The sequence below is a fragment of the Heliangelus exortis genome, chromosome 7 (assembly GCF_036169615.1).
Source record: "Heliangelus exortis chromosome 7, bHelExo1.hap1, whole genome shotgun sequence".
Taxonomy (NCBI): Eukaryota; Metazoa; Chordata; class Aves; order Apodiformes; family Trochilidae; genus Heliangelus; species Heliangelus exortis.
In genome coordinates this window covers 12,862,831-12,883,910 of record NC_092428.1, presented here as the reverse complement: position 1 = coordinate 12,883,910, position 21,080 = coordinate 12,862,831, and the positions used below count along the sequence as shown (strand labels likewise).

Genomic DNA, 21,080 nt, shown 5'->3' with positions numbered 1-21,080 from the left:
CCCTTTATACCCTCATCATGAGGCAGCTCAGGCTTCAAAAAAATAAAAGCTATAGGATGAAAATAGCCCAAGAGGTATATTTGGCACCAGACTAGGTAAGGGGGGCACAGCTGTAAATCAAATCTTACAGACAGGTAGGGTGTCAGGCCACAGCTGTCACCCATGAATCAGAGATGAAACCATGAGCTCCAGGGGAATCCCTGGGATCAGTCTGGGAAGGAAACACCCCTTTAGTGCTAACGGGTGGCTGTCCCAGCCATGTACTTCCATTTATAACACAGGGGTTTGGTTTCTCCCCTGGGCTAGTATGACTCTCTGGAGCCATTTTTGGGAGTGGGGTTGATCTCCTCTGGCAAAAGGCAAGTGCCCCAGGGATCTCTTGGAGGGCAGGTGGCAACACCCTTATCTTAAACCACATAAAGAACCACCTCTGCTTCCTGCTGACAGACAGTCACCGTGCTTGAAGGGTTGGAGAACTACACCATCAGGGTTAAACCAAGGAAAACTGCCTGACTTATGATAATGTTGACTGGAAAATTGCATTTGTTCAGGTTTTGGGGGAGGGGATTGGTTTTAGTGCATTTGCTTATTATGACTCAAGTCATGGTGAATTGGATTGCTCTAATACATCCTAAAGAGATGTGCTGGGTACAACTGTTTATTCACATGACCTCAAAAGATTAAACCCTGCCTTCCAGCTTCCCTTTGCAGGAAAGAAAATGTGGAATTACAGAAAAAAAGAGGAATACTAAGCTTGAGCAGGGGCTATGCCAAGTTACTCTGCATATGCCTACATGGAGCATCACCCACTGTATTCAGCCAGGTCTGCCCGAGTTGTGGAGCCACAAAACCACGGGAGCATGGCCTGGGGACAAAGCAAAGATGTTAAGACATGAGTTTAGTTTAGGATTGGACAGATGTCCTCCAAGAGCAGAGAAATCTCAGGTTGGCCTGGAGAAGACCTTATATCTTGCACTATATCTGCAGTTCCTTACGGGGAAGGTGGGGCCAAAGTGTTTTTCTATTCCTGTGTGGTTTTATGAAATGCAGAGATTGGCTTTGCTCCCCTCTGGCAGAGGGCAAGGTGGAGGGACTGTACCTCACAATGAAGTCTGAGTGTGCATTCTGCATGATCTGCTTCTCTGAGCGGATGTGCTCCTGCTGCCTGGTGTCCACAATGTGCCGTTTCTTCAGTATTTTCATGGCAAAGGTTTTTGATTCCTCACTTTTCAACTGGACCTTGAGCAAATCAGACAAATGCACCTGTTAGAAGCAGGACCCAACCCACCACTAAGCCACAACAGTCCAATTGCATGGGCATCTCCTATGCCCATCACTCAACCTTCAGATAACCCCAACAACCTCCTTTCAGATAACCCCACCACGCTCTCGTCAAATAATTCCTCTCACCTCTTCAGCCATTAGGTTCACTTTGGTATCAGCAAGATTTCTCAGCATTTGTCTACTGCTAAATGAAAAAGCCATTTCTAAAACTCCATGTGTTTTAGGGAAAACCCAACAGTCAGTGTTGCTCTTAGGTCAGAAGATGTTGCTAGCTAATGTACCACTTTCTCAAAGCCTGTTTCTACAGCTAGTAACAAATGCACCAGCTCTGGCAGGGAAATGCAGTCCTTGGATATCTGGAGATGATGAGCAGGGCTGACTTTTCACCAGCATTGGTTGGTCACATCTTTACTATTAAGCTTAAGCTTCAGCAACCTATTTTTAGCATGGTTTCCCGAAATGAGGTTGAAGAGAGTTGTTTGCTTGCTTGCCAGTGTTGCCCTGGTAACTTCTGAACTCAGTGAGGGCAGTGAGGCATCCCCAGCCCACTCCAAGGGACCAGTACCCATCCTAAAGACACCTGGGACACAGCCATCTTGGCCATCCCCTCTTAGCCACCACTGAACCAAAATGAAACCCTGTCACTGACCTGCCAGGCTTCTTAGTTTGCTAAATTACCCCAGCAGTTGCTCACAATAATGTTGCCAGTGAAATGCTTTCCCCCCTTTATAGTGAGAAGTGCCATGTGGCAACTTCTATATTAGTCTTTTTGGAAGAATTTGGCTTCAGCCAGAAGGTGAGTGGCTTGTCTGTCACCAGGCCCCACCAGAAACCCAGATTACCTTTTATGTTAGAAGGCAATGCTCATGTAACTGCAATTTATTTAATATAATATCTATATTTTCTTTGGCTGAGATGAGATGTGGCATCTTCCACACTTCTCCCAACACTGCACAGTTTCCTATGCATTTGTTTGTTCACGGGATTGGTCAGGTTTCAGTAAAATTTTAATAAGGGATGGTATCCTCAGCATCCCCTCTTTGCCAGACTGGTCCTCAGGTGTCCACAAAGACAGAGAAAGCTTAGGGACACAAACCCAAAAAGCTGATTTTCAGGTGGCAAAGAGATTGCTGACACCCCTGCAAATGATTCAGAAATAAACCCTTATCAATGAGAGCCCACCTGTCTATGGAAAAAAATTCATCCCAAGTTCTTCAATATGGACAGACATATGCATGTATTTCTTTCTGTTCTAAAAACACTTTGGGCTTCAGGCCCCAGTTTTGTCTTCTTTTCCCTGCAGCCACAAGCATTTCCGAGCCCACATAAAAGTTTTCCTTTTCCAAAGGCACTACTCTGCATCACACAGCACCACTCATAATTATTAGCTTTGAATGAAGCCTGTGTTTGCCATTTAATATGAAGGGTGACAGGGTACAACAACCTCAAGAATCCACATAAAATAAAGAAAAACATCTCCCCTCATCTATGCAGTAGAGCTGCCCAGTTCTATATTGAACTGGTGCTACCCGGGGCTGCTGTCGCCTCATGGGTTGACCACAACTCAAAACAGAAATTCTCCTCTTATGAAAGTAATAAAAGCATTTTTGGTTTGGGAACAGAGTTTGGGGTTTTTTGCTGTTTCATTTTGAATAAAGGGCATATGGACTTCAGTTCAACTGTTCGAAGTAAATTGCTTGATATTGTCCAATCTAAATGGAATCAGGGGAGAAGGGAGAGAAGTGAGGTGCCACAGGGAATAAAGACATGAAAATTAGATTTAGGCTGAGTAAAACTTATTAAAACTTGCAGCAACAACAAAAAATCAGTGAAAGTTTAGTATGACTAAGTATCTTCTGGAGATCTTATCCCTCCTGCTTCTGATGACCATGCAGACCACATGGCTTCCCATCAAACCCATGCATCAGGAGATGGACAAGGGTAATGAGCTGCTGCAAGAATTCTTTCAAACAAAAATCTGCAAATCCCGTTTAGATATTACAGATAATATTTGGTTTCTTTCTGTGTTTTTTAGGCTGTGGAACCAAGAAAGTAGCTCCAGTAGTAAATGTGGAACACTTCTCAGACAATTTGGACATGAAACAAACAAACAAAAAAAAGGTATTTAGGACTCTAAACTTACTAGAAAGGTAAACTCCCATTTTCCTAATGTTAAAATAAGGATAACAACCTGGTGGAAGCTGAGATTAATAAATTCCAGGATATTACAATAAAGCTTAGTACAAATAAATCCAAATGGATTTCCTAGTGGTATTATAATTTTACTACCACTGATTCTGACTATCTAATATTTGTGTCCTTCATTAAAAAGGCTATTTGTTTTCTTAATTACTGTTTTTTCAGGGGTACTTGGGCACATGATAGAGAGTCTGGAGAGGAAAGCTGCTTTCCTATACATACTCACACACCTTCAAAATAAATCAAGGAAATAAAATTACTATGAGGAAACAGAATACAGTGGTTTTATTTGGTCCTTGATAATGTTATCACCACCCCAAATGTTTAAATATAGATCAGGCAGCTATAATTAGCTAATGCAAGACTTTGACCTAATGCCACAGGAGAATTTAGATCCCTTTTCCATTCCCACTCCTGTCACATGTCAGAAGGCAGATGATTTGTGAGAGTTTGATAGTTCGGGGGGATTAACTTGCATTTAATGTGCTGCTGCACCACACCAAGCTGCCAAGTCACAAAACCTGAAGCTTACATTTGGGGTCACCTGGTTGTCCACCTGGAAAATGGATCCTGCAAACTTCTTCAACACGCCCAAGTCCTCTCCTTGCTTTGGTGTTTCTGCCAAATGTGGTAACAGTGAGGACTGTTTTTATGGCATAAAACTGGGGAGCTTCAGATAATTCCTATTATTTTTATAATCTGTAATTTATATTAAGATCATGATAAGTAATAGAGAAAAAAAAGCATGCCTAATCCCAATCTCATTTCAAAAGTAGAAAAAATATAGTCAGGAATCATTTGGATTTTTTTAAGAGAAAGGATTAATGATGAGATGATGAGAATGGGCTGCTGAGAGCAGCCAGTTCTCCAATTATAATGAGAGAAATAGCACAGGGAGCCACAGAAGCCACAAGGACTTTGACTCAGCTCAGAAGGACGAGGGTACCTCAGGGAGGAAGCTTGGCCCCCCAAAGAAGCCCACCACAAAAATCTCCTAAATGCTTCAAAAAAAGGGAATAGTGCAGTTTTCCAAGGCAGGGCACTGGCAAAGGGGTCATCCTTGATCTACAGCTCAGGAGATCAGATTTCACTCACTTGGAAGCAACAGCTCCTGTTTCCCAGACTATCGATTGGGTGGAGACCTGCTGGAGCCTTGGCTTGCAGTCCCTCTTCTCTGAGAGCAGCCAACTCACTGAGAGGACTGACACAGGGGAACCAATACTATCCATTGCTATCAACCTTTTTTTTTTCAAGTTAAAAGAATTTCTGTTTCTACCCTCCTTCTTTTTTCATTCCTCTCCTCACAGTGACCTTACCCAGTCTCTACCCTTTCAAAAACAACTCAAAAAATTATCTCTCTCAGAGGTCCAGTGGGCACTGTAAAAGTCCCCATTCAATGACAATATTGAAGCTGTGTGCCTGCTGAAAGGCCCAGCAACAGGAAAAAAAAAAGAAATAAAACATACAAGACCGAGTATACTAATTTCCTTATTCTCTACTTGAATACAAGCTTCTCCTGTTGGCACCCCATGCTTCCATGAAAAAGTTAGAAGTGTTCCAAAAGCATTGCTTTGCTTTATGTTGAATAAACTTCTGCAACTTTCTAAAACTGCAATGTGCTTGAGGGATGATTTTTTTATTTTTTTTTTAAACACAGTTATAATTCATGCCCAAATAAATACAATTTTACACCTTAGTGCTTTTGCAGACTTTCTGGGAAAATATATATTGCTAAGACAAAATCCAGGCTTTGATGGAAAGAAGAGTAAATGGATCTATCTGTCTGTTTCTTGTCTTCCCTTTTTCTTCCTCTGTTCTATTTACCATAAATCATAGATGTGTATTAAATATGGTCTGTAACGTGTGCCAATTTCTATACAACCCCAGGGAACACTGAACTGATACAATCCAAGCTGACCTTGCAAAGCTTTAAAACAATCCTCAAAGGAAGCTTTTATTTCCAGTGAAGACTAGTGAGGTGTCTGAACCTTGCCATACCTTGCCTGAGGACAGTCATGTTCTTCTAGGAGAAGAAAGCAAAGAAAATTCTCTCCTGATTTTCTGAATTCCCATTTACCTCAAAAGTTGTGCCTGTGGGTTACAGATCTTTCATTGCTGTGGGTTTTCCAAGCAGACCTACATTTTTATCTGCATGAAAGCAGAGCTGAATACATATTTTTATTTATAGTTTATTCCACCTTTCTTTTGGCAGCTACACAAAAATTACAACTGGAATTATGTTTGCCACTGAGAAAACCCCAGATTTTTTCTTACCAATGCAACAGAGGTATTTGACCATGACTTTTCACAATGTCTGAACATGACACTCACAAAAATGTTGCTCAGGAGCCTTTTCTGCTGATCTCCAGGGATAAACAGGATCACACACAGGGAGTAGGGTTTGGGCATATAAAAATATTTTGTTTACTCTGGAGATGTGGCTTTTTCCTTAAAAGGCTGTAATGGGGAGATATTAGAAGCTGGACAGAAGCTTTTCTTCAACTCGTGTCTACAACTCCTGGTAAGTTTCTTGGTGCTCTTATCTCCTGTTGAACTCCCTGTGCTGGCCCTGTGATTTGTCTAGAAGGACAAAGATGCTTTTCCAAATGTGTAGTTTTTTGATATGAGAGCCACAACAGTGTTTTAATGAAATGAGAGTATCTTTGTACCACGTTAAATAACAACTGACTTGACTTCAGAGCTCAGACACCAAAGTGCAAATGCTTTGGCTTGCTGGGTATGTCTGAGACCTGTGTTTTTCCCATCAGTTCCCAGTGAGACACTTTTGAACCAACAAGAATAGCAGCAGCTGTTGCTGAGCACAGTACCAGCAAGCTGAGCTTCCCTAATCCCAGCAGCTTCACTGTTGTGCCAACAACACAGAGATTTCCCCCAATGCCCCAGCAGAAGAGCAGAGAGTGCTTTTAGACGAAGATAGATGAAGATGAAATACATCTATCTTCCTCCAGGATGACACAGGTCTCCTCATCACAACAATCTCTGTCTTACAACTTGCTTTCTTCCCTGAATTTCTTGTGACGGTTCCCCTGTACTGCACCTCGAATCCTGGGCTCAGTTTTGGGCCACCCAGTACAAGAAGGACATTGAGGGGCTGAAGCACGCCCAGCAAATGGAAAATGTCTTATGAGGAGTGCCTGAGGGAACTGTGGTTGTTTAGTCTGGACAAACAGAAGCTGAGGGGAGGCTTTCTCGTTTTCTACAACTACCTGAAAGGAGATAGTAGTGAGGTGAGGGCTGGTTCCTTTTCTCAAGTAACAAGCAACGAAACAAGTGGAAATGGCCTCAAGTTGCACCATGGGACATTTAGATCAGATATTAGAAGAAACTTCTTCACTGAAAGGGTAATTAAACACTGGCATAGGCTCTCCAGGGAGGTGGTTAAATCACCCATCCCTGGTGGTCTCCAAACGTTGTACAGATGTGGTGCTGAGAGACATGGTTTAGCACTGGACTCAGCAGAGATGGGTTGATTGTTGGACTCCATGATCTGAAAGGTGTTTTCCAACCAAAACAATTCTGCTCTGATTAGGCTAACAAGGGATTATCATGCTTGGATTTATGCTGTGCTCAGTACTGCCAATTTCTTCCAATTAGTGTTTTGAAGGCACTTTGCCCATGTCCTAAAGGCCAGATTGAACCACACTCCTGACCTAAGGCTTAGAGAGAAATTGTGGTTTGCACATTTAAATTACAAGCATTCTTCCTGATGCTCCTTGCTATAACTTTTACATCTCGTACTCAACATCTCACCACTATGAGAGTGGGAGACACAGGAACAGGAAAGTTGTGGCTGCCCCATCCCTGAAAGTGTTCAAGGATGGGTTGCCTGGGGCTTGGAGCAACCCGGCCTAGTGGGAGCCAAGCCTGCCCATGGCAGGGGTTTAGGACTACATGATCTTTAAGGTCCCTTCCAACCCAAAGCATTCAGTGATTCTGTCATTCTATGAAATTCACATTAATTTTGTTCTAGTTGTGTGTTGCATGTGAACAGCCCTGGCACCTGGGCTCAGTTAGTCTGGAAAATAAGTCAAAACTTAAAAAATAGGCCTAAGATGAAAAGGAAAATAATGAAGTAAAAATTAAGTCTTTAGGATATACTGTCATTGGAAATTTTGAAGAACTAATAAAGAATTAATTACAAATGGGCAGCAGGGTGTAAACTGCCCATCAGAGTGACCTTATTTTCTTTGAAAAAATCTAGACTCAATGGGTTAGGAAAGCCCAAATATTGTACCACAATTTGAGTGCTCTGGGGCTCAACAGCAAAATAAACTGAAAATTAAACATAAATACACCCAAGCATGCACTAAAAAATGAACAGATCTTCAAAACCCCTAGCTATTAAACAATTAAAGTTGCTTTATCAAATGCTGAACTGTGCTAAAACCCTGTAAAACTATGTTTTGGTCCAAGTTTGCTTGCTTTTGGCAATTTGATTCAGCTCATAGCATGTTACTGAAATTCACTTTGCATCTCTGCAAAAGCAGGCAGATAAAACATTTTATGTCATCTGGTACACCAAAATTTTCTGAAATAATAAAATAAAATTATATTCAGGGCTTGACAATGTGCACAGCCAAGTTTTTTATAACCAAGAACACTGGGAAATGTATCAAAATTTATGTCTCTCTAAAAAGCCCAGGGGTAAATATTATATTTCAAAAACTCCTAGAGGGAAAAAAGCTAAAAAGCAATGAGGATTGTAAACTGCTTCATGCATAAAATTAATTCCAATAAAAAGTACATTACAGCAGAAGGGTTATATAGCTAAAATATGCTAAAAATAATGGAAAAGCTTATTACTGTGGTTTCTTAAAAATATAAGATGGACTTAAACTCTCTAACCCCATATATCACCTGGTCCTTCTCCTTAGTTTGGCTTAGTCTGTAATATAGCACCTATTTTTGTCTTATTTCTGCCTCCAACCAGAGCTCAAGCCTCAAGCTTGACAACTCAGATCCTGATCTGGCCTCTGACAATATTTGTTGAGCTACAAATGGCAAACCTTGCCAACATCCTTTCCATTAACAGACAGCCCCTGAAAATATGCTTCCATATCTGAAAGCTGTATTTATTTCCATTAGGAATTAAAAATCAAAAGGTAAAATAAAAAAAAAAATTAAAACACCCCCAGCTCTGCAGTGGTACAGCCCCATGTAGTATCCCTAAAATTAAGCAACCTGTATCTAGTTAGGAAGGAAAGGAAGAGAAGTATGAAATGTTCATAATCATAGTTTTGCTCAACTCCAGAGCAGTAGTTTCATTGTCAGATGAACATGGGATTTACTCAGGTACCTGATCTTTAAATCCCTCATAACAATGGCCAAAATACCAATTATTTCAAAAAGCAAGGGGGCTAAAAGATTCCTGAGAGTTAAAAATAAATATTAATTACTATATTTCAGTGTTAAGATTAAGATATTTCAAAGTATTTCCATACTCCACTTTAAAGGGGCAGACTTTAGTCTCTTCAGGGATGTGTTTGGTAGGGTACAATGGAATAAAACTCCAAGAAAGCTGCTCTATATGCAAAGATCACCTCTTCCATGCCCAGGATGAATGTGTCCTAATGAAGAGGAAGGCAGGCAGGAGTGTCAGAAGGCCTGGAAGGATGAGCAAGGAACTCCTAGAAGAACTGGTGGATGAAGTTGCAAAGCCACTCTCCATCGTATTTGAAAAGGTTGCTGAAGTACCTGCTGACTGCAGAAGGGGAAATATAATCTGCATTTTCAAAAATGGAGAAAAAGAAGACCCAGGTAACTACAGGCCAGTCAGTCTCACCTCTGTACCTGGCAAGATTACAGAGCAGATCCTCCTGAAGGCTCTGCTATGTCATGCAGATAACAAAGGGGTGATTGGTGACAGCAAACACAGCTTCACTAAGAGCAAGTCCTGCCTGACTTAGTGGCCTCTTATGACAAGGTCACAGCCTCAGTGGACAAAGGCAGAGCAACAGACATCATCTGCTTGGACCTGTGCAATCCATTTGACACTGTCCTGCGTGACATTCTGGTCCCTAAACTGGAACAATACAGATTCAGTGGATGGACCATTCATTGGGTAGGGAACTGGCTGAAGGGTCACCCCCAATGGAGCCGTGATCAAGGGCTCAGTGTCCAAATGGAGATGTGTCATGAGTGGTGTTCCTCAAGGGTTGGCACTCAGACTGCTGCTATTTAACATCTTTGCTGGTGACATGGAGAGTGGCATTGAGTGCAACCCCAGCAAGCTGCTGATGACACCAAACTGTGTGGTGAAGTCAACACACTGGAGGAAAGGGATGGCATCCAGAGGGACCTGTGCCACCAAATTCTATGAAACTGCTGGTCTTTAAAACATATGATTAAAAACTTCATCAAGTCAGGGCTAGAAGTTGAGACTGCCCTTGCTTTGCCAAATGTCTCTTCAAGCTTGCACATGTGCATGGATAAGGGGTAAGTCTATAGACTTTCACTGGAATATCTGTCCTGAGAAGTGAACAAGGATGTAGCTGATACCAAGCATCAGCTTTTGATGGAGCATGGAGAAAACAGGAGTGATTTAAAAATCTTCTCCTTCCTCCATTTCTGAGTGATCATTGGAAGTGATAACAGTAAAGCAATATAACAAAAAGGTGTGTGTTCGGGTGTGGACTGATTTTCAGTCTACCTGCAGTCAACCACCACCTACCTGAACAGATTTCACAGCAATAATGACTTTAACCCTGTATGTTCAGATACTCCAATGCATTTATTTCAGAACTGTCTAAAATAATTTTGATTTAAATCCAAAATAATTAACCTGAGGCAGAGGCTTAGAAACACAGGACCTAAGTTAAAAGGAAATTAAAGAGCAAAGACAAGAGCAATAAAGTTCAGGAAAGATGATTTACGAAGCCTAAGGACATCTGACCTGCATCCCTGTCCTCCACAAAGCAGCACTTGGTGGGATATGAACCTGAGATGACACAGTCATTCCCTGTTCCAATGTATCATGGAGGCACCTGGATCCCAGCACCGCAGACGCTCAACTGACACCGTGCTGACTGAGAACCTCAGTGGCAAAAAATAGTGGCTGCATCTGTTAATCCATGCTATTAAAAACCAAGAAGTTACTCCTCAGGTTTTCTTTTGGCCCTGCAAAAGGGAGGCCTCCCAGCTGGGCAAGAAGCGTCTGCCCTGGAGCAGCTTGCACCTACTTGGCAGCCCTCTGAAATCCAGGAGGGTTGTCTTAGGAATGTGTCACCACCAGCCCTGGCCAGACTGTGGTACGGCTGCGTCGAAGGGGTGACCTCTCCCCAACAGCTCACATTCACAGAGGAGCCTCAAAAACCACAGCTGGAAACTAAAAACACAGCCCAATGTGAGCATTATTTCTTCCTGGCCAGCAAGACCCAAACTAAGCCTGAGACATTCCAGTTTACAGCCAGCAACCAGACCACAGCTGTAGCCCCCTTGAAGGGTATGGAGATGCCTTGGAGGGGACTTGCCAACAGCACATGAGGTTAAGCTATAAATACCCTCTTCCTTGCAATGAAATTTATTTATTTGATCAATTTTACTCTTGTAAAACACAAAAAAGTGGATGTTTTCCAGGAACAAATTCCATCACAGCTGTGCACCAGTAAGATACCTTGACACATCCAGGCAACAAAAGAATCAATTTTTCCAATACACTTTGCATTCATTGATTCTTTTAACATTAAATTATAAAACATATTTTTTCATGGAGACGACAGAAACAAGAGGTATAAATTTTAGGCTCCGATTTGACACAAAGAATATTTTCATTTCTAGCAAAAAAATCTCCCTTGGTGGCAAAATAAAATAATAAAATGTGGAGTGTTATCTTTTAAACATCTTTTCTCATTTTGTGTGCAAGTCAGTATTAAGAACTACAGAAAAGAATCTTAACCAGCATTTTCCTGCTTAGAAGAGCAGAGGCAGTTTGTTAAGTCCACCCCTGAAGAAAACTCCTACAAGGCTATAGAAGTGTTTCTCCTGTTCTGTGGCTGTGTAGGTGGCAACAGGGTTTCCTGGATGTTTCTGAGATTTGGACATCTCCTAAGAACTACGTAGTATTCTTAAACTTAGTATCCTTAAAAACAAAAACAAACTTCACAAGCTCCTTCACAAGATTAAAAAAAAAGCCCCAAACTGGTGGGTCCCTCAGTACAGGTCATCCCAAGTGGCAAAGCCAGCAGTGATGTTAATTTAGAAGACAAATCTGAGCTTTATGCTGTTGTCAACAGAGGAGAAAGGCCTTCAAACGGGAGGCTGGATACAATCTGACTTAAACTCATGCTCCAAAGCACCCTCTGCAGCAGATGACTATAGAAGGAGTGGGGCAAGGACGGCTACAGTTGACCTCCTGTGACTCTCTTCCAAAACAACAGTTGCTAATATCAAATAAATAAATAAGCACTAAATCCAAACCCCAGGAAGGGACCTGAGTTCTCGCAGATGTTCTTTCCTCCTCACAACTTTACATACATCCAAACAGGAAAAGTCAGGAAAAAATCACACAGAATACTGAGTCACACTTTAAACATAGAACTTATTCATTATATCACAAATAATCATCCAAACACTTAATTTTTCTTGCTTTCCGGTTCCCAGCACTATGAGTGCATTTGGTTCCTGCAGGGTTAAAGAGTGGGGATTTCCCTAAACTTTTATGATGGCAGCAGTAACTCCATTTCCTTTTCTGCCCTAAACTTACAGGAGTTCCTAACATACTGCACTGGTGTCTGGTATCAGAAGCTCTTCTGTGGTCAGCATCATGATGTAAACTAAGCTCCCTCTTTCTATTATAGGTTTTGTATTTACATGAAATTATCAACGGGTCATGCCACGGCTGCTATTTCAACCTTCTCACACTCAGATTTTTTTTTTTTTTTTTTTTTTTCCCTGCAGGGCTCTAAACCCAAGCAGAGCAAAAAGCAAGCTCAGATTTTAACCTTTCTCTATCATACTGAAAAAAAAACCAAAAAACTTCTCTCTGAAGTGTTGTCATAGTTCAGACACTGAATGCACAAATTTTGTGCTAACCAAGTAGATCTATCTCAAGACATAAATTTGACACTGCCTAGAGAGGAGACTGTACCAGTACTCCAGTTTTGGCTATGTAAGATTTTAGGTTGATCTTTTAACAGCCACACAACACTTCAGGTTTTTTTTTTTCAAAGGCAATCAATTCCATAAACATAGGTCCACTTGGGGATAAAAGATGTGTGCTCCTCTCTCAACTCAGTATGTATATTCTTTTTGGATGCTGAAAATGATGGACTCTATGTTCTTAAAGGTTTTTTTTCCAACCGAAATAATTCTATTATTCTAAAGCATTTATTCACACACTTTCATTTAACAGGAAATGTAATATAGGCTTTTTCAGAGATTAGAAAATATATCAATGCATCACATAATTTTCTTTCCGTTACGTGGGTGTAATGAAAAATTAAGACCCGTAACACAGTACATACTCTAGGACATCACACAAACTTCAAAGAAGAAAAGGTTACCTACCAGCTCAACTCGTCCAAACCCTCCAACCCCAAGGGTGTCGATGATGTTGAAATCAGACAGTTTCAGGTTGGCGAAGAAGGCAGCTTCGGCTTCATATCTGGATTTTTTGATGCGAAAAAATGGAAATTTCTTAGAGGTGCAAACATGAGTACTGCACGATACTGTACTCAAATAGCATGAGTGTGGAACAGCCTTTACCTGCTTGATTTCCATCTTATCTCTCACAGTTTGATTTTATTCACAATCATTGTTTTGCTGGTCCCAATTCAAGCAGTGCTCTGATGTGCAGAGTTTTCCAAGTGAGGAAAGCCAACAAACCCACTGCATGCCTACAATGCCAATGTCTGGTACTGCATTACAGCTCCAGCTACCCAGCGACCGCTACATTTTGACAAGTTCTATTGATGTTCTTGTTCATAAGGTGGTTATTTTTATTTTTTTTTTTTTTTTTGGGTGTCTTTAAGTATTTTTAGAAGATCAAGTCTTTCATAGAAGGTTCTCTTATCCAGAGACTGTCAGTAGTTTTTATAAATGTTTATTGAAAGTGGCAAGATCACTAAGGTCCCTGGAGAGAAATCACAGCCAGGTTTCATGAAATCAGATCCGTAAGCTGTAAGCTGATGTGCAAATGCCTGAAATTATTACTTCAGTCACATAGCAACATTCCTACACGAGTATCTTCACTTCTTTTTCTCCTATAAATTCACTTGGAGTTGATGTCCCGACTCAGGAGGTCCCAAAATCCAGATGCTGTCTCTTAAGCCCATCTCCAAATAGACTGCAATGCAAGTCCTCCAAGGCCTTGACTAACTAAGGCAACATGCAAATCGAACACATGCAAGCCTGCCAAAACAAGCTCCCCATGACCATCCTCATGGATATGATTCCTCTAAAATAGCTCCTTGTCAAGGTTTACAGTATTTTTAGAAAGGCTTGAAGGGGAAATGAATGAATAGGATCCACCCACTCAATAGTTTGAGAGTCAGCTGCTGGAGAAGTCCCTGTGCAAGTACAACCTTTGGCTGCTGGTGACACAGACTTGTATGGGAAGACAGTATTGACAGGAGTATGGAAAGAGGCATGGAGAGTGGAGAGAGGGAGTTGGCTTGGCTTTTAGCACTTAATTTCATCCATTAGATTTTGAAATTAGCCGAGACCATAATCTGCTTTTTCACCTGGTTGATTCATTTGTGCATCATAATGCTAGCATAAAAGTAAAATGTCAGTGTTAGCCACAGTTATACCTATGTCTCCTTCTGCCTAACTTTTTAATGTACGTTGACTACCACACCTCTCTCTAATTCAATGATAGGATGGAACAATTTTACTAATTCCCTTCAAACCACCTTCTTCAGTATATTTAAAATCACAGTGGTATTAGGGGAGAAAAAAGAAAATAAATTAAAAGGGAAAAATAAAAAGAAGTGTCAAGAAAAAGTGAAAGTTCACAACATCAAGCCCCAGATTTGATGCAATGAAGTACTATTTTATCAGGGGGGTGTGTGTGCTACTGACAAATTACTTAAGCTCTGCTTTATTATTTATGCTGTCACCAGATCCTCTTGGTGACCTTGCTCCTGTGGCCACAGCAGCCTGATGCAGCTGATTTTGGAAACCAATACGCACTGAGTCTGCTTTGAACTTGGGATAACCTTGTGTGACACAGCTGCTCATCGACTGCTTCATACACATCATGAGATGCATGCTAAACATGGCACTAAAAAGCCTCTGCTGAAGGAAAGATGCATTTATATGTTCCCTTCTAAATCACAGCAGACATGTCATTTTAGGGGTGACAGAGCAATAACATGGGTCTGATTTTCATGATGACTGTATAGGCCACTTAAATACCATTAAGGATTTATAATTACTGGGAAAATGAAGTCCCATAATGAAAAATTTCCTTTCCATGGTCAAACAATGGATGCAAGACTTCAGGTCAAGAAGCCCCACACTCCCAAAGCCTCGGAGCAGTAGGAAGCCATCTCTTGCTCCCAGGGAGGCAGGGTACCAGCTACCTTGTCTTCTTGGGGCAACTAATGAGGATTTCTCAATGCCAAGCAGCAGTGTGCCGGAAGGATCAGGCTCTCCAAAACCATATGGGACAGAGAGGGAAAATGATGTTTCCCTATAAATACCTCTTATCCTGAAAGATGTCCAAAATGTAAAAAAAGGCACATAGTTCACATCATGTGATGTGAGAGGACAAAAACTAGGTTATGACATAACGTGGGGCTGGCAGGGAAAGCAAGACAGCAGTCCTGCAAATTCCACCATTTTTCCTGGAAATCCCCCAGTCTGATGGGAGATAGGATCTGCTGCTCCAGTCCTAACTGATTCCTTGGTTTGTGCATTGAGTCGCAGAAGCTGAAAGCTCTGCTGATTTCTTTTAAAGTAAAAAAAAAAAAAAAAAAATGCATAAAAACATACTTGCAGCATTACTGTGATAGCTTTTTGAAATCTCTTGGTTAATTATCTTTACCAGACCAAGCATGTGTCCTTAGTACCTACAAATGCAATGAAGCAACTGCATTGATGCAGTTTTCCACATACTGTGCAACAGCCATCCAAAACCCAGAAGAAAGTCCAAAAATATATAGTGAAACCAAATCATGTAAAATCAAGTAAATGAGACTTTCACATGCTTAGTAGCAACAGACACATGTGAGTTCTGCTTTATTCCCAGCTACTAAGGTCAAAATCCACTTTCCAATCAAAAGCCTATGGACTAACCTGAGTTGTGCACTTCAGCCTAAGAATAAATCTCTTCTGTCACCTAAATAAAAATATTGAAATGCAAATATTCCCAAGCCTCCTCCTAAATCAGAAATCAGGGTGTAATCCTCACTCTGAAATTTAAATTATGAATTCCACACCTCTCCTCAAGCTTCCTTAATTTGAGCATTCCACTCCCAAAACATAAAATCCCACGAGTTTTGTAATGTGTGCTTCTTGCCTGACTAAACTATGTTGAAAAGCATAAGTGATGTCTTAATTCTATAATCTCCAAAAGAAGATAGTCCCTTTCCAAGCACTGGGAGGACAGTGCAAAGAAGTAGAGAAGTTTGAAAATTTCTATTGCTGTGTCTGTACAAAAATGTTCAGTTCTGGACCATGTTGAGGAAATTGGCCACATTCAGGCACTGGGAAGTATTCTTGGTATATTCCTTGGGAATATAACAAAATGTTAAAGACAATTTGACCATATTTGTGCAAGATGATGTGGAAATAGCTCTGAACTCTGTGGGAGAAGGCGTATATCAGGTCAGGGCCTATTTCTTCTGTACCACTCTGGGGATGCTACAGCCTCTTCTTACCCCATACTTGGTGAGAAAGGCAGTAATATTCTAAATACACAGCTGTATGCCAGTACTCCAAGACTTTCTGAACAACGAAATGATTTTTTGACCTCTGCAAGACATGGTGATTTAAGTTTCTAAGTTAATAGATTAGAGGTGCACTGGGAAGACAACTCAGGCAAGCTCGAAGCCATGAGTGCTGATCAGCATCACCCAGTGCCATGCTGTTCTGTTCTGAGTTCTCTGGAGCTTCCTGACTCAAGCTGAATTAGATATAATGAAGAAAGAGCCCTTCTACAGGTATTTTGGTAACTGAGCTGCTTGCCCCAGCCATCACCTGCAAAAAAAGAGCCTGTAAAATCATAGCTTAGAGTGAACAAAAAAAAAATAAGATACATAGAGCATGTTGTTCAAGCAGGGAGAAACAACAAAAAGTCTCTTGTTTAATAAAGAGCTTTTAAAATGAGGGCTGAGATTTTCACAAGAGCTTGTTGGGAGCCTGAGATCAACTCCCAGAGCACTCTCAATGGGACTTTTTTTATTATCTAAACCAGGTTTTGCCACCTGCTCTATTAAACCGGGTTGGTTTAGGAGGGAGAGCGCTTATGTCTGCTTCTAAAGCAGAAGTATTAGCTAAAAGGAGAATTACCTTTTCTGTAGGGATAAAAGAAAACTTTATGGAGTAGGAAATAATCGGCTTTAGGTCAAACCCGAGCATCCTGTGGAATCTCCTATGCTTTTCTCCACAGTTTCTTGCAAACCTGAATGACAGAGGCACCTCCTGAAATTTTGCTCAAACAACTGGCTCTCCATAATGATCTGGCCCTAACGAGTATCATTGTCCTTGTGTGGAGGAGTCAGGGCTTGGGACAAGCATTTCTTTGTCTCATTTCAAAAAAAATACAAGTCCTTAAGGAGTCACTAATTAAAGTGCCTTGATTCAGCCTCCTCTTCAGCATGGACAGGCATCACATGCAAGACACCAGAGCTGGGGGAGGTGTCAGGAGTAAATGCCATCATCCTCGTGTCCCATTACTTTGAAACAGCAGTGCAGAAAGCACAGCCCAAGCATTTGAGCAATGCCTGTCATGCAGAATGGGAGAGGAAGACAAGTGGTTTCTTGCACTGCTTGAGGTTTACAGCCATTGAAAGAAGTGATAGAAAAACAATTACTCAAAAGCACATGTCATTTCCAGCTTTTCCTCCCTAAATTACAATTGAAAAAAAAAATCAATTTACCTAGGAAACTATAAAGGATAAAAGCTAAATGTGTCAGGACACATCACACATCTGTTACTAAACTGTCATTCTGAAAGAAAACTTGGCTTCTTTTCACCTGCATGCTGCCAACTAGATGTAAATTGCAACCAAATGAGAACCAGCTACCAGCTCCCTGATAGGAGTGATCCTAACCGTTTTGGGTGGCTTTCATCAGAGACAGACACCTGCTTGTTTAAAAGTTATGTTGTGAGCCTTATATCCAGTTTTATTGGCTGACCTGGTTACTCATTGTTGAGGTAATGCACTTCTGCAGATACAAGTACTGGATCTCTACACAGACCAGAAAAATTTGAATTGCAATACTTGGAGAAGATTATCCCAGCCTGCAAGAAGATACATGTGTAATGAGCTAGAGAGCCACAGGCGGGGTGGGGAAAAAATATATCACAAAAGGAAACCCTCTACCTGTGTTGCCTAAAGAAGAGAGTCCATTTCCTTACGGTTTTTCAGCTATCGGTAGAGTCTTAAAATACAGTGAATTTCTTTTTAGCATGCTGCTTCAACTGATGTAGCACTTAAATGAAATTAAGTTCATGAGAAACAAAAGCATAAACTGCCTCAAATCTTCAACTTTATTCCTATTTTTTCTACACATCTGGACATCCGTATTTTAGGCCTAGTGAAACAAGTCACCTGAGTCTAATCTACTCTGTTCACCCTCCTGGTACCCTGAAGCCACAGCAGGCTTTCTGGAGTCATGCTCTTGAGCTAAGAGATGTGAATGAACAGTGGCAGAGGACCAGGGTCAAATTTATGTAAGGAGGAGACTTTGTTATCTGAAAGCGATGTAAGGAAGAGCAGATGCAGCAAATGGTGGTAGGGCTTCCCACACCATCCCTTCCATGCCCTCTTTCCCACCTGCTCAAATGACTCCAAAAAGCTCAGATTCACATCTTTTGGAGTGATTTTGGACAAGGGGAAATCTATGAGTGGTCTTATGGGTGAAAGCAAAATAAAAAGCACATCGTGTCATGTCCACACGAGATCCTTACCTGCAACTAGGGCCCCTTTGAGTGGGGCTTAGCAGATCTAGCCACATTCAGGCAACAGACAGAAGCATGGCACAGCGACAGTGTATTTTACACAGCCAGTAAGATCCAGAGCCTGGGAATGCCTTAAAGCAAATTCTTGAGAGGCATTGAGAGCAAATCTGTCTTTCTTTATGGTGCACTGCCTCAGAGGTCCCACGCCATGTGCAAAACCCTTCATTATCTAGCATTCCCTCCAGATACCAATCCATTTGCGTCAGTACACTTTGGGAGGGAGGGATGTCCGTTGACAAACCACTGCAGCAGAAAAAAATAACCATGAGTACAAACCCAAAACCCTGTTGGGGAAGAACATAACTTGCTCATCAGACCTCTCTAATAGTCTGATCCTGCAAGGTGAAGAGCATTCTCAGCTTTCTGTGGGCTTACAGTGGCTGCAAGGCAGATATTCACCCCAAAATTATAGTCAGGCAAAGAAGGTAGTGATAGCAGAGAATAACCATTTCCTAAATATCATCCCTTGATATGGGAAATTCATGTCTTGTGTTTCTTCCTCCAGGTGCCAGACGTCCATCTCTCCCATGACGCACAATGTATGTTTAACTTCCAAATGTCCCTTTCAGATAAACGTTACTGACGTCAGTACAAACAAAACCATCAAAAATAAGACCAGCTCTTTTGCTATTTCACTGCCTGTTGCATGATGGTACAATAAAGGTGAATTTATTTCAAGCTCCATCACATTATAGTAAGTTATTAGCTCGTTCACAAATTCAGAATCACAGAATTGTACCAGGACATCTTCACTGCCAGGGAAAGCAGGAAGATACCAACTAAGGACACCAAGCTGTTGGGTAAAAGTACTGGCACAAGACAACTGGGATTTCTCCCATGGGCATCAAGGTCACTGTCACCCACACAGCCTGAACTGCATTACCCAGGGAGCACTGACATCTGATTGCTCTAAATACAAGGGATATTCTGCTCTTCCAAAGACAATGAACTGCTGACATGGTACTGTGCCCATAAATGATTTCTGCCAGGTATTTGTCATAGCAATGCTAATCCATCACTGGGAGGGATGGGTGCTCTGTCTGCTGCTCACAGACATGTTTGAGAGGATTTGTTTGCAGATGAGGATTTGCTGCCCTGCACTGAGAAATACCAAAGATGAGAACATCAAACTCATCTTCTACCCTTCCATTTTTTTCTAATTGCAAACAACACTGGAAAAGTAAAAGGTGTTATTACATCTATCTATATGGATCTGTAGACAGATAGAAGGAGGAAGGATGATAATTGATAACCCAGATTTTCCCTGATTCAGGTCTCCTTCTTCCAGACCATCCTTCTGAGGTCAGCAGTGCAGAAGCTTTAACTCCTGACTTAGCTGCTACTACTTACTTCTACATCTCACACCTTCGACTGAAAATCCAAATCAAGAGAGAGTTCATTTGGATTTTCAAAAGAGCAACGTGCTAGTGGTGATTATGCAATCAAAAGCTACAGCTGCATGGACCACTGCACAGAAAAAAAAAGAGGCTGTCATTCTTTTCAAGTTCATGTTATTGGTGCTGGGTACTTCTCTTGGACCCACCAGCCCTTGAAGTCCCACTGTTCATGCTTTTAGTGACTCTCACATCAGAAGCAATAGCACAGATCCTGGTTTAGATTTTCTTACAGAAAGTGAACATTTGAGTGGCAGCTAAAACAGACATTAAATCTATGGTGTCTCTAACTTCCTCTGAAGAGGGAAAGAGGTCAGGAATTAAAAACATAAAGTTAAAAAACTAACAGAGAAATTATTCCCCCCCTTTAAAAGCACATTACTTTTTGATTAGAACTAAGCAACATGCATATGATATTACACTATCATAATAAATGGCTCATGTTAAGTTGCTTTAATAGTTAAGCAATAGATTTGTTTGAATTAAGGGGCTCTGAAGGCTTGCTATTGCATGGAGACTGATTTCACTGAGAAATGTAATTGAATGCAGTAAAATACAGTCAGTTAAAACAGCTCAGAAAGATCTTCTCTTTTTTTTTTTTTCTCTTTAAAATGTTTTAACTTGGAAGCCAATATTATCAAACTCCTAAATGTGCCAAGAGGTTGGCAATACCTTATTTTTAAGCAACTTACACCTATTAGGTTCTGTACCTTCCACCTAGCAGGAGTATGAGCACTGCAGTGGGACCTTATCTAATGACAGGATGTGCAGGGAACAACTTTATAAAGAAAAAAATCCCATAAAATCTGAATTGCACCTTTCTTTTTTTCCCCATATGTTTGCTGTGGGATCCTCTCTTGTAACACAGAGAAATGCATCACTCCCTTTAAAACACACAACTGCTCCTGTGTATTGAAGCTCCCCATCTGCTCAGAAAAACCCATCTCTTGCTCCAATCCAAGCAAAAATAAGGGTTTGGTGTAAATATGAGTGTACTTAGGCTGTCAGCTCCCCGTTACAACACAATCAAGAGATGCTCATGTGCCAGAAAACAG

The 21,080-nt window shown here is 41.2% G+C and overlaps 1 protein-coding gene across 8 annotated transcripts in view; it reads right to left on the bottom strand.

Annotated features, from left to right (window-relative positions):
- PRKG1 (protein kinase cGMP-dependent 1) overlaps positions 1-21,080 on the bottom strand; it is a 426,892-nt gene that overhangs the window by 12,281 nt on the left and 393,531 nt on the right. For 6 of the 8 annotated variants that reach the window (XM_071748882.1, XM_071748881.1, XM_071748883.1 and 3 more), the window contains 2 exons: positions 13,009-13,105; positions 1,100-1,239 (listed from right to left, as the gene is read on the bottom strand). In XM_071748882.1, the coding sequence (XP_071604983.1) occupies positions 1,100-1,239; positions 13,009-13,105 (237 nt within the window). Of the gene's footprint in view, positions 1-1,099; positions 1,240-13,008; positions 13,138-13,206; positions 13,850-21,080 lie in introns of those variants that run through there. The other 2 variants (XM_071748887.1, XM_071748888.1) reach the window with 2 other exon arrangements.